Source organism: Corvus kubaryi, unplaced genomic scaffold (genome assembly GCF_017639235.1).
Source record: "Corvus kubaryi isolate FWS band 111438036 unplaced genomic scaffold, C.kubaryi_AGA036_p1.0 71, whole genome shotgun sequence".
NCBI lineage: Eukaryota > Metazoa > Chordata > Aves > Passeriformes > Corvidae > Corvus > Corvus kubaryi.
Genome location: NW_024582059.1, coordinates 12,071,499 through 12,086,168, shown reverse-complemented (window position 1 = coordinate 12,086,168; position 14,670 = coordinate 12,071,499). Strand labels below are relative to the sequence as shown.

General features: G+C 39.6%; 1 protein-coding gene across 1 annotated transcript in view; it reads left to right on the top strand.

The window, feature by feature from the left end:
- The window catches only part of GRID2 (glutamate ionotropic receptor delta type subunit 2), a 473,900-nt gene that overhangs the window by 417,756 nt on the left and 41,474 nt on the right, over positions 1-14,670 (top strand). Inside the window, exon 4 of the mRNA XM_042050040.1 lies at positions 4,520-4,725. Within this exon, the coding sequence (XP_041905974.1) occupies positions 4,520-4,725 (206 nt within the window). The remainder of the gene's footprint in view (positions 1-4,519; positions 4,726-14,670) is intronic.

The following is a 14,670-nucleotide window of genomic DNA, read 5'->3' as shown; positions in this document are numbered from 1 at the left end:
AAAGTGAGATGAGATCTGGTTCCATCATTAAAAAAAATCCTTGTGCAAGAATCATAGAATGTCCTGAGTATGAAGGGACCCACTAGGCTCATTAAAGTCCCATGCCTGGCCCTGCTCTGGACAGCCCCAAAAGTCACACCATGTGTGTGAGCTTTCCGTTAAATGGTTCTTATTGTTAGGTGAGGTCTGAGTGTTGCTGCCAGGCTGGTCATTTAAGATTTAGACTTGTAGTCTGTGAAGGGCACTTTGCTCTTCTCTGAGCACGCTCTGTATTTAACATACTTACCTGTTTCTTGTGCTTTTTCAGTATCAAAAAGATTGTTCAATGAAAAGATGGGGTGTGAGTTTATGCTTCATTTCCTAAATTCTTCCTTAGGTCAGAATCCACAGCAGCTGACACAGTAATGGCAAGTTTGGTGAAGCTGTCACCTGAATTCAGATCTCAGCTGGGGCAGTGTTACACTGACTACCTGCATTTGAATACATCAGCCAGGTCTGCAGAGCTTCAGAGGCTCTGGGCCTTGAGCTCACCTCTGCAGGATGCTCTGTGTATGAGCCTCAGCTGTGGGTGCAGCCAGGCTGGTGTGCCCAGTGCTGGACCTGCTGTGCACCAGCAGTCCAGGCCGTAAGACCTCCCTGTAGACCTCCACCTTGTGGCATGGTTATTTATGCCAGGGAAGGCCTTGAAACAGAGGCCTTGAAAAATTTTGCTCGCTTTGTTTTTTAGCGTTTCCAAGACAACTTCACAGTCTCTTACACCGAACACAGTTTTGGTTATAAGGAGAATGTTTGGTAATGTTTCATGTAATTTTCCAGTCTGGTTTAACCCTGTAGGTGATGCTGATTACAGAGGGGTACTCTGTTCTTGTGCACACAAGACTGGGAGTGGTGCCTGCCTAGTGAAAAAACCACAAAATGTAGTACTAAATAATAGCGGCACTGAGCTGGGAGAGGAGACAGCAACTTTGGCTTCAGCATTGATCTCTCTCTATGTGCTAAGTTTGGCTTTGATCACCAAGGAGGATAATTAATAATGGTGATAATGGGGAAACTCTTTTGAATTTCTGGCTATGACTATGACTCATCTGACTTAAATAGAAAGTAAAAATGTGACTTCTGTCTGGGCAACAGGTTGGCTAGCAAATTCAGGGCAAGAAACACCTGTGTTCCAGACATGAACAGTCTTGTGTCTCCTCAGAAAAGCCATCTGTGCCACAGGTTGCTTGCCAGATTTTTCTGCAGAAGGAGTTTATCTATTAAAAAGATGATTCCACAGTTCAGTGTGGATATGTGCCACTTTCAGACAATCCACGCAGGAAAGATAATGCTGCCCATTCAGTGGCAGCATCTGTTCTTTGGCATACTCTTTGAATATGATCGTTGCTAGTGACTTGCTGCTGAAATATTGGAAGTACCATCATGATTTAAATAGCATTTAAATTGCAGGGTGTTTTAATATGCTTTCTGCTGTTTCACAGCATCAGGTGAGCACCACCAATAGCTCCATTCTGCTACTGGGTAAGCCGAGATATAACCAGTGTCTGTGTTTATTTCCTGCCTGTATCTTTTTGTTGCACTAATGCCAAAGACAGAAGTAATAAAGAAGAAGTAGGAATCCTGTTTGGTACATTTTCCATTAGAATGGTGGTATTTTCCTAAAAGCATATCACACAAATGCAATACAGTTGGCACAGTCACCTAATAAATGTAGAGAATGATACTGGATGTCTGTCCCTTTTGTCCCATCATTTAGTGAAGAATCAGTATAATTGTTTCATTGTTTATATGCAGACCTTCATGGCAAAGAAAGATATTTGATTCTATAATCTGTCTTCTGGCCAACACAGATTATGCAGAATATCAGTCAATTACCCCAGTGTGTTTATAAATTCAGGTCAAGTGAAATTATGTTCTTGTTTTGAAAAAGGACAAATAAAACTTTGCTTGGTGGTTCCTGCTTACCATGTTCTGGTGTCAGAAAATACATGGATTTTTGAGATAGAATCTAAGTCTTTAAAAAGGCTTTCATAGCCTAAGTAAATTTTCTTCCTGATATTTTGATAGCATATTTAGATCCCATCTGCAAGTGTTCCTTGTGCTTCAATGATTTTGACTTCAACCAGTTTTACTCATTATATGATTTAATTAGTCTGGATCCTGAGTAATCCTCAGTGTATGAGCCCCAGGAACTTTAGAATTAAGGGGTTAAATCAGAAAGAAGTTATTTTGTCATTTGCATAAAACTAAACATATTTGTAGCACTTCAAATAATCTTGTTGGCATTTAAAGTGCCAAAAAAATTCTAACATCTCTGATTAGAGTGAATCTAATTTTCCTGATTTAGATATTAAATAGAAGCTGTAATTAGTATCTGATTCTTATGGAGCTTTACTTTTAGTGTATGCATGTATTTTATTCGTGGTTAAACTATCCTACAAGTGTTTAGTAATACTGATATTTTGGCAGTGTCTGGAGAGTGAGGTTTTGGTGATAAATGTCTAAAATAGCCTTAATGCCTAAAATACCATTTCTTTCCAGTTCATGGTATTTTGGAGCTCTAGACAAGAGACCCAGATTGCTGACTGTGACAGACTTCCAGGACTAACCCTGTTGAATAATTCTTGTGTACTGTTTGATTATAAGGTATTCCATGGCTGTTTCTTCATCATTTCTAGCATCTCAGTAAACTGGTGCCGGAGGAGGATGGCTGTCTCTAATATTCTCTAGTTAGTTGATCTTTGCTGGTGATGCAGGCAGAGCATTTTTTTCTTGTGTGCAGACTGAACTTTTTTTTCTTATCTTACTGTCTGTGCCACCACCCCATAAGAAGAGCTGAGAGCAGGGGAAGTCGGTAGGTCAGGATGAAAGAGCTGAGTAGCCAAGCTGTTGTGAAAGAAAGTCTAATTGGAAGCTTTCTCAACTACAAGATGTCTCATGCAGAAAGACACATAAAAATCCTGTTCCTTCAGGTCTGACTATTCCCCTGGAAAATGAGTGATTGAGACAAGGAACTGATACAGCACCAAGGGTCTAAGAGGGAAGCAAAGCAGGAATTGCAGTCCCTCAGAGACTGGATTTAAGGCTACACGTCTAGGAGAGACCAGATTTAGCATTCTAATGGGAGAAATATTTTCTGGTGATTTTTGCCACAAATGCCTTGATAAACCTGAGGAACCTTTATTTTTTGGGGAAATGTTTCTTCAGAAATTCCCGTTGATGTGGGGTTACTGGTTTCCTTTCTTCTTCTCTTTTTCTTTTAACATGGTGAATGTTTGGGCTAGTGTCTGTTGTGTTGACTCTAAGGCTATTTCTTTTTCCCCTAACTGAGAGCAGTTGAATGTGTGGGAGGTTGGCATGCCAGTAGGGAAGGCAGGATGTCCTGCTGAGCATCTTCTGGGACAGCAGGTCAGAGCGACTGCTGGAGGGAAGAGTCACATTAGGGAACTGGTGGCTCAGCTCCTGAAAACAGGTTGAGAATCTTCGGTAACGAGCAGGGGTCAGATAGTGAGGACTCAGTGAGGCTGAAGGGATTTTCCTGAGGTCCAGGAGGCCCTGATCTGACTTGTGAAGTCATTGAATGATTTCAATTTTTAAGCATAAAGTTTGGCATTTTAGATAAAAACATTCAAAAGAGCAAAGGGAAGGAAAAAGTCAAGCCTGCTTGTGGAATTCAGTACTGGAAAAAGCCCTCCCAAAGCCTTGGACCAGCTATCTGTGAAGAGTACACAGATATTTCAGTTTGGTAGACTTCAAATATATTATAAGCTAGGTAGTGAACTCAGTCAACATTTTGCTGATCAATTTTTCCTTTCTAAGTCATTCTTAAAGAAGGGTTTACTCAGAGTGAGCCAGAAAACCCTACAGGACCACTTTGCTGTGGAAAATTTACTTAACTCAGCCAGCAGTATCAGACGGGAGCAGACAGTATCATTGCAACAACTACATATTTGGCTTTTGTTTTGCTTCTGAAGGAAATAAATAATTGTGAAGTTTAGAACAACAACGAGACTTTTTGATGAGTGAACAGCCCAAGCTTTACTTAGATACATTAAGCTATGTAGCATGGATAACATAGTTTTGAGTTTCCCAAAAGAAAATAATCTGCTTCCTGCCTTTCTCATCCTCACCTGCCCTCTGACAGCTCTTGCTTGAGGGAAGAATTGTGTGTGATGGTCACCATGGCCTCACTGCTCCATATGGATTTTAATGTGAAAGTCCTTTAAGAAAGATTAGGAAGAGGTGTGATGATTGAATGGCCAAATTGGGAAAACTGCTACAAGTATTTGTAGGTTTGTTTTCTAATGGCTGTTTTGGACAGTAGCTGTTGTGTGGCCACTCTTTCTCCTGTTTCAGTACTTTAAGAAATGCAATGAACATGTCTCAGGAAGAGGTTTAATGAATATTAAGGGAAAGCCTGCAGGGATCTACCTGACAAAATGTTTCTATGAGATAAATTGAACAGTTGTGTCTTTTTTTCCAGTTACCAATTAACATCTTGTTTGGCTTCTGATTTTTCTAGATATCCGTGGAATACAAGAATTTTTAGACAAAGTATCTCAACAGGGAATGGATGTAGCATTACAGAAAGTAGAAAACAACATCAATAAAATGATCACGGGGCTCTTTGCCACTATGAGAATAGAAGAACTGAACCGCTATCGGGATACCCTGAGACGGGCTATCCTCATAATGAACCCTTCCACAGCCAAATCGTTCCTGACAGAGGTATGTATTTTAACAAGAGGCTTTCTTCTTGTTTTGCTGACCAAGACCACAGTGGTCTGTCAAAAGATTCAGTTTATTTGGCTTCATAATTGTAATCAAAAAAAACCAGCCCCTCCAAGTAAAAGTTTAAATATTCTCTATTCAAAGATCAGCATGCAAGGGTGTTTATTCATGTTCCTAAATATGCATGTGCATTTAAAGAAAGAATAAGTAAAACCAAATCCTGCATGAGCAAGAAGATTTAGGAAATATGCAGAAGGATTACCCCTCAGGCTTCTGTTTGAAGCTCAAAGATGCTGTATTGCCATTGTGGTGCCCATTACTGAAATATTTACCACTGAAATTTTTATTACTCTTACATACATATATATATATATACATAAAAATATGTATTTGTGAATGTGTTTACCTAATTTAAATTTTATTTTTTTATATAAAATCATGTTGATAGTGTTCTCTTATGTGCCGCTGAGTAAGGTAATGGAATATATGAAAGATTTGATCTGCATGAAGAATTTGAGATGATAGACTAAAGTAAAGTGTTTTCAAGCAATGTGGAGCAGATTTTCAAAAGGTTCTTTGGGATCTAGAGACAGAAGACCTGCATATGACATTTGACTACGAGTTGTATAATCTTTTTAAATGAGTGGCATGTTTCTTTTTACACAGCATTGTGTCATTTCATGTGTGGTTTTTACCTGTGTGTATACTCTTTATTGTCAACCAATGCTTAAAAATCTCTTTTCTGTTCCACAGAAATACACTTTTTCTCTTCAATAATTTCTCTTTGGATCTGTTTCTAACTTGCATTACTTTTTTTCTATACTATGCTATTGCCTTGGTCTTCAGAAATTGAAACTCAAAAACTATTTCTGCATATTCAATCTTGAGTGAATGCCTTTTAGGAATATTAGCTAGAAGAGGGCTTTCTTGGTTTCTTTTTCAAAATTTTGTTTGCCATTGGGTTTTTTTGGCTGGGTTTTTCACTGTCCTCGTTACACACTTGACGCTTGCTAATTCTGAATAATGAGGGTCTGCTGCTCTATCCAAATGTCTGTAGTGCTTCATAAGGTTGAAACAATTTTTGGGCACCTTTAAATTGTTCTGCAGTGTTTTCATCACCCAAGTCACAAGTGTGTCACTTTTTGGTAAGAGGCATGATAAGATATTTCACAATTCTACTTGTAAGCAGCATGGTTGGGGGCTCTAACTAGAGTAACTCAGCAAAACAAAACTCCTGCATTGTTCTTACAGAGAAACACTCTTTTTAAATAAAGGTACATTTTATCATTTATTTTTACACATTTGGGTATAGTAACAAAGTAGTTTTCATCTTTTGAAGTTATCATGTATGTGTTGTCAAGAAAGTAAACAATTTACTTTAGAGTTCTGGCTTTGTCACTGGCCACTCAAGACCCCAAAAATTAAAAGACAGTTAAAAAAACAACTAAACCAAATCCACAATCCCCCTCCCTCCAAAAAATTCCAATACCAAACACCCAAGAATTCCTGCAAAACAAGAGGCTCCCAATGTTTCTCCTTCCCTAGAGTCTGTAAGTCTACCAGGAAAGCTCATTATCTTCTTCTGCAAGTGTTGTTCAAAGAAAGACTCTCACATCAGCTTCATATTACAGGTGTTTGGCTGGATAAGAGTATTTATTTGGAGTATGATATGTGACGGGTAAACTGACAGCAGGAGCCTTCTAATAGGAAGAGTCACTCAAACAGAAGTGTGATTATAGCCATTATTTCTGTTGGTGACAGGGAATGAACTAAACAATTGAGCTCCAACAGAAAGTCATTGGACAAGGAGAAGTTTGCTGGGGTTGCTTTTACAAGGGATATTAAAAGCTGTTATTTTGAGTCAAACCAGCAGCTGTACTGTATGGGCAAAGAAATTATAAAGCCTGTGGACTGCCAGTGGGCTAAGATATTGCTAAACAATTTAATGGACATGCTGATTCTAAAGCCTATGCCTTGTGCATGATCAGTTAAGCTGTGAAATTCAGTGTAACCTAGTGGATTTAGCATGTAATCCTTATGAAGATAGTAAGAAAAAACTGCATATGTAGAAAAGCTCATGGGTTTTTTCTGCCCAGGAGAAGCTTTTGGCTTGCCTCGCTGGATTGAACTGTCTGCTCCTTTCCCCAGACCTCACATAATCTCTCCTGCTTGGTCCCTTCTTAGATGACTGCTCTGGCTGAACCCCGTCATTGTTTAGCTGAGAAGAGGGTTCATTCACACTGCAACAGCTGTAGTAAGCGTGGTCTTGATTACTATGCAAGTAACAACTATTCCAGGGTAAATAGTCAGACACTGGCCTGTGTAAATAAGCAGTCTGTAAACTGGAGTTTGCTTGTGTAGAATTTATCTTTGTTCAGACTCTTTGGAATTCTGTGTTTGAAATCTTTTTATTTTTTTTTTTTTAGCAGTATTGCTTTTTGTGTTAGACACTTCTTTCTCTGCGGCTTTTCTATCCCTAGAGCTTGCAGAGATCAGATCTGTACTTACACACACAATAAAATGGAGATTAAGAAGTAAATACACTTCTCTGGCTGTGGAAATAAAAGCCTACCTTCTCTTTAAACATTATGTATTAATTTGCCCTGCATACAGCATGGAAAGGCAGGAAGATTTGGGAGCAAATATTACAGCATTTCTCCTTACTGGCTAAAGGAATAATGTAAAATGAGAGGGAGGGGCCAGCCAGATTCCCAAATGTCCTTTGTTGCTTTGAGCTGGGGATGGAGGAGGAGAAGGAAAAAAATTCTGTTGAACAAGTGAAATTCACTGGGGCTGAGGAGTGCAGACGTATGGAGCTAGCAGAGACTGGCACCTCTCCACAGATGAGTTTCTGGCAGCATCTGGAAAAATACTTTGCCAGTAATATACTGGTGACTTGTTCAGGTTTTTTTCTGGTGCAGTTTTTCTCTGCTCTCAAATAGTTGCCCAGGTCCCATAGATGAAACGTAATATTCCCACTGAAACTTTTGTGATGACTAAATATCCATCTTGCACAAAATTTGCTCTGCTATCTGACAGCACTGGTGATGAATGTGAACTATGTACCACTTTCTTGCTTTATATTTTGGGGTGGGGATTATTGTTGCATGTGTTCTTCTGATTTGTGATTACCTGATGGATAGGAAAAGCCCTAAAAAGGACAAATAAGATGTCCTTAAATAAGATGTCCTTGCCAGCTCATCATGACAACAAAAATCAGGAGCTTCCAGCGTCGAGTGTGAAAAGGCTGGGTAGGCAGGGTCAGACCAGGAAAGTCAGGTAACAGCAGAGGTTCTGGGGATAACAAAGCAAGTTTGAGAAGCAAAACTTTGGGAGGCAATACTTCAGGACACGAGCCAGATGTTCTCCACTGGGCCAAAATGCTGTCAGTACGTCTCTGCTTTCAGGTTTTTTTCTGTTTAGCTAAGGAAGCTACCTTATCACTTGAGCGCAGGAATGTGAATGTGTTCTTTTGTGTCATGACTCCAGGAGCTGATAATGGGACTACAAAGGAGGGACAATGCAGCTAATTCATTCATTTAGTTATAGAGAAAAACTTCACACATTGAAAATCCAGTAAGCCATGTGTGAAAGAGCCCTAGCACCAGCCAGGGATTTTGCTGGAGTTTTGACAGGCAAGCTCTGGAAGGCCTTGGATACTTTGAGGGGGGATGGAGGCAGCTGAAGACACTGCTGCCTCCATCCTCCCTCAAAGGAGGGATTACCAGCCCAGCAACCTCAGCAGATGTGACTGTGTATCTTCCTGCCCCATGCAAGGTCCCTTCTCAGGTTCTGTTGCAGGGGTTAGTGGCTTCTTACAGTGAGAGGTGAGAACATTTTTTAGCTGTGGTAGCAAGATACAGAAGTTTATCTAGCAGAATTTTCAGAGTACTTGCAATGTGCATGAGCCAACAAAGCTGTTGAGGCTTGACAACCTCAAGCTGTCAATGAAGTGAGCACTGGCATTTCCCAGACTGGAGAATACTACTTTTCAACTCACTGTACACTGCATGGTTTGTGTGAAGGAAACTATTAGCTATTTATTATTGCCAAGGTTTCACTCTGCAACAAACTTGCAGTCACTGAACCATCATGTCCAGACTTCAAGCATGCTAGAGATATTGGAAATATTTACTGTTAAAAATGTATTTAAAGTTAAACTCATCTGCATGACAGAACTGGGTTATAATTATTGAAAAGGCGTATTCAACAAAACTAGCTGCTGCCAAATCTGAGAGTTGTAGCAAGTAAGTCCTGTGTGCTGGCCTGTGTGTATGCAGCCATATTTATTGTACTAACTTATATAGCTGTTGTTTTATTTGTCTATATTTGTTTTCAAAGAAAATTAAATCATGTAGCTTTCAGCATTACTATAATCTACTACACATGGTTTTGAAAATAAATTTCCTTTTTTCTATCCCAGGCTAATGTGCGACAGTCCTAAAATAAGGTTACCTTGGATGAAAAGAAGCTACACTGCTACTTTCATGAATAAAAGAACTCAATATAAATTAAATGTTAAAATATACAGGGAAAATAGAATGAAGCTTATAAATTAAGTACTGAAGAGTTCTTGCCATGTAGTGGGCAAGTGGAAAAAAAAGAAAAGAGTGTTTAAGGAGCAAATGGAATTGAAATTGTTTCATGTAATTGAACCTTCAACATGCTTTTACTAATGGTGACTGTGAATAGAATGAGAAGTAACATTTATTCTGTGAAACGAGATTATTCCTGATGGCAAATGCCCTGATTTTTATTATGTTTGATTTTTGTCTCTCTGTTGAAAACAACAGTTAATTTTAAATGTAATTATTTGTAAAAATACAGGTTTTTTCTTGTACTGACATAGTTATTGTTTTACCAGGTATTAGATTTGATCATGAAACAAATCATTAACCATTTAGATCTAAAGACAGGGATTTGCTTTAGTGTTACATAGTACTCTAACCAGACTTATTTCTTTAAGCAGCTTATTTACTGAGAATTAGGAAAATTTATTCAACTTCTCCAAAAGATTTATTCAGCGTTTGTGTGTCCAATGTTCATGGAAATTTAGTATTTTCTTCCCCCCCCTTTTTTTTCAAATCTTATTTTACATATATCTTAAAGAAGGCCAGGACAAAAATTAGCTGTTTTGTTTTTCTATTCCTTTTTATTAATAAGGAAAGTAGTCCTGTCTGTAGTCGAAAGCATGATATGCAGATATGAGGTGAAGTGAATGAAGTTGAAAATAGGAGTTAAGAAACTGCTGCACTTGGGTGCCACTACTACTGAAAGCTGCAGTAAAAATTTGGATGTTTCCAGTGGGAGCAGATGGCAATGGTTTTTGTTCAAGTGTGGACAGAAAGCATACATAGCAGGGAGAGGTAGAAGACTCCAGACAAGTATCAAATCCACATAATTCACAGAATCACACAATCTGCTGGGTTGGAAGGGAGCCACAAGGATCATCAAGTCCAACTCCTGGTCCTGCATGGCATGTGCCAAGTCACACCATGTGCCCAAGCATGTTGTCTAAATGCTTCTTGAGCTCTATCAGGCTGGTGCTGTGACCACTTCCCTGGGGAGCCTGTTCCAGTGCCCAGTCACCCTCTGGGCAAAGAACCATTTCCTAATATCCACCTTAAACCTCCCTTGATACAACTTCAGGTCCTGTCACTGCTCACCACAGACAAGAGATCAGTGTTTGCCCCTCCTCTTCCCCTCACAAGGAAATTCTAACTGCAGTGAGGTCTCCCCTCAGTCTCCTCCAGGCTGAACAAAGTGACCTCAGCCACTCCTCATATGTTTCCCTTCAAGCCCTTCATGATGTCCGTAAGTCTCCTTTGGATGCTAACAGCTTAATACTTCCTTCTGTTTCTCCCTTGCCCGGCTGGCGATGCTGTGCCTGGTGCCCCCCAGGACAGGGTTGTCCCTCCTGGCTGCCAGGGCACTGCTGACTCGTGTTCAACTTGCCATCGACCAGGACTCCCAGGTCCCTTTCTGCAGCGCTGCCTTCCAGCATCTCATTCCCCAGCCTGTCTGTACATCCAGGGTTGTCCCATCCCTGGTGCAGAATCTGGCACCTTCCCGTACTGAACTTCACTTGGTTGGTGATCTCCCAGCCTTCTAATTCATCAAGGTCTCTCTGCAGGGCCTCCCTGCCTTTGAGGGAGCCAACAGGTCCTCCCAGGTTTGTATTGTCTGTGAACTTAGTATTCCTTCCAGTGCTACATCCAAGTCATTCATGAAGATGTTGAAGAGTCCAGGGGGTGAGATGGATCCCTATGTAACCCCAGTGGTGACAGGTCCCCAGTCTGATGTCACCTCATTCACTGTGACCTTTTGTGCCTGACCCATGAGCCAGTTCCTCACCCATCCCATGATGTGTTTATCCAGCTGAGTGCTGCACGTTTTGTCCAGAAGGATCCTGTGAGAGACAGTATTGAAACCTTTACTGAAATCCAAAGCAGCTGGTTTGCCTTTTTGTGTGTGCCATAGCCTGCCAGTCCCAAGTATGTTCAGGAGCAGGCATCAGATTGGGATTTAGGAAGGCTGGATTCTCTTCTGCTACGTGTATGTCTGCATACCTGTGTACAGTGTATATGAGCTAAAAAGTAACATTCCTTTGTGTACATACAGACATTTTCTGCAATGACAAAAGTGTATTCATCTGCCACCTAAAACCCACACAGAGTTTTATGCTTTCAGATGAACTCTACTACTTGAACAGCTTCTTCTTGTCAAAGTAAAATGGAGATTGGACGAGCAAGGATTTGCTCTGTTGAATTCAGCAATTGAACTGATCCAGTGATGCACTGGAAAAATACCCAGGTTTCATGGGAAGCCTGTTGGATTTCCAGTTAGGCTGAGTGGTGGTTTGTCACATGTATAAGTACATCATAATTTTCTGTACCCTGCTGAATGTGGTAGCTGATGGGTAGTTTCTCTAACAGTAATGAAAAGAGTAATTCTTTATCAGATAGATTGATGCATGATGTTTGTGATACATCAGATATGCAGCACAATTTGCTTCAGAGATTTTCAGTATTGTCTTTGCGAAAGTTTATTCATGATCGCTGGGAATTTTTAAACAATCCTGTTTACATAAAACACAAGTCTGAATTCTCTAAAGGCAAGAGTTGTTCAGGCAGCTCTCTTTTAGAGGGCAGTGATGAAAGTGAAGAATTGGCAGCAGACATATGAACCTATTGCTATTTTTATTTCCTTTTCCTATAATTTTATCAGAAGTGTGTATGTTGATTGGATTTTATATAGGAGCGATAGTCTGCAGAGGCCAAAATCAGATTTTTCAGTCAGGGACTGTTTGCTCCTTTGCTTTTCTTGTAAGTAAGCGGAGTGTTCTCATCTTTGAGGTCATCTTTATTGCCTTAGCATTTCAGCTTTTAGACCTGAACTCTCCTGGAAAGCATACTTGCCTTTTTTGAGTCTATTCTCTGCACCATTGTTTGTGGTGGAAAAAATCCTATTCAGCCTACTCTACTGTAATTAGTTGTTGCTGATAATTACAACGTTAAGAAATTTATCTTTTGTTTCTTTTTTCTTTCTCCAGCATTTAAAAGCACAGAATTTATATCTGCAAATTGAAATACAGGCTTGAAGGATTTTTTTATTTCATAGGATCTTCCAAATCTCTAGCAAAGGAATGTTCAGAAAATATGTTCAAAATGTTGAACCACTAGAACCATCCTTTAAGTGGTCTCCCGGATTTTTTTTTTATAACCTTCAAGAAGGGGTCTTGGAGGGTTTTAGATTTTACCTTTCGGTGAAATCTGAGGGTTTACTGTGTAGTCCAATTGGTTTACTGGGTAGTCCAATTCCTTGCTTTTTTGTGCTCTTGCATCCTTGAATGCAAGCCATCCAGCTGATGGCTGAATGACTGAATGAGAAAATGACTGGGTTTTTGCCTTTGAATAGAGTGACGTTGGCTGAGATTTTATATGCACTTGCTTACCATAAGGTGAAAGTTCAAAGATAAAACATTTTAGTTACAAAAAAAAGAAAGAAAAATGTCTCACTGGTAAAATAAGTCTGCTTCAAAGGGATATGTATTATTTGCATCATAACTGAAACTGCAGCCTGAAGCAAGCCTTTCTGTCTGTGTGTTTTCAGGAACAGTAAAATTCAGTTTTGCAACGTAGTGTTGGGGTTCTTGGGACAGAATGCAGTGCTCACTGTAGCCAAGGTCAGCTATTTTGGTATCTAAAATGAAGCAAGAACGTTTCGGGAAATCTATCCCGGCACAGAGGGTCTGCATTTAGAAGAGCAGGAGCTGGGGGCTGTCTGCAGGTCCTTTGCACTGACGTGAGGTCCAGAACTAAGGCCGTACCTTGCTGTTACTGAAAGTTAAGGCTCAGTAGCAGTAGTGTGGAGCTCAGCTGGCACATTTGTGTTGGCTCTGTAGGTTTTGGTTTTCGATTAGGGTTGCTGATAACAGCAGCTGAGGAGAAGCAGCATAGAGATGTGCTCATCTTTCAATCAGCCACGCCTCATAGGTTAGAAAAGTCAGGCAAAATCCTGACTGATGTTACAAGGCTGGGGATACCAATAAGCCTTATGAATTGTACCATGGTTCTCTAGGGTTTTATACCCTTAATGGAGTGTTGGTGGCATAAGGAGACACTCACTGAAGTGTGTGTGCAAAGGCAATATGGACTAGAGCACTTGTGTGATTCACAGCATAAGAAACTAACAGCTTATCTCTACATTTTTATTCTTTCGGTGTTTTCTTCATTCTGGCTGTATGGCATTTAGTGATGTGACCTATATTACAGATAGATATTCACACAATGCTGGCTTCTATCATATGTCAGGGTGTAGCACAACTGTGAGATATGCACCAGGTCTACCTCTCTAGTGACAACAGCAAAAGTTGTAGCATATTAATTTTTTTGTAAAAACAAAACTTTTTTTTTTTTATAAAACATGCACATACGTTCATTAGAGAGGTGTATGCAGGGCAATATGACCAAAATTGATCTGTGTCTTGTTGTCAGTACAAATATTTACACTATCAGAATTTGGGTAGCTATACAATAAGATTCTTCATCTTGGAATATAATAAAATGAGAAAGAAACCCCACACTGTATGTAAGCTCTGACCACTATTTTGTATTGAAAGCAGTAGTTAAACTTCTAGTGTGTTTGAGAGAAAAGAAGGGGAGCTTTAGTGATTAAGTAGTGAGTAGAAGATGTATTATGTACTTTCTGAGAATCTCATAATACTTGCTGTTGTGCAAACAACTGTTTGGTTATGCTTTCCTATAATTGCTTTCTGTTTCTCTACATGGCTTTCAAATACTCAGTAATTGACATCCTCTTCTTTGGGATCTTGCTGGGTATGCTGTTTTCTGGACTAAAACAAATAACTGAGGGGCTGACCTCCCATGATCTTTAAAGATGTAATAATTCTTTTCTCCTTCAATTTGTGTTGGCTATTCTTTGTTCTGCTTTCTTAAAGTGCTATCATACTTAATTATATTCTAATACTTAATTATATTCTTACTTAATTATATTCTACTGTTGTCATACCAGCGATTTTAATTGGATGTGATAGTCTTGGTTACTGCTTATCCTTCCTCCCTGCTTTTATAGCCTCACTATAAACATCTCTGTTGTGTTCCTCTTGAGAGACAAATGTCTTCCCAAGGAGAGTAAATTGCTTCAACCAGCCAAACAGAGTAAATAAATTAAAAAAAAAAAAAAAAAAGAAAGGAAGCACATTAATGCAACAAAGCTATTACATGCACATCGGTAGAGACAGTCAGTGTATGTATTAAAGCGTGTATTTTCTACATAACTGAGGGTGGCTGATTCTTGTAACTGTTATAAAAAGCCCACTCTGAACATCTGCAAAACTAATATGCAGCTGACTGCCATGGGATAAGTGTGTCTTTGAAATAAAATGACAGCTAGAGAGGATTAGCTTATAGTGGAGATAAG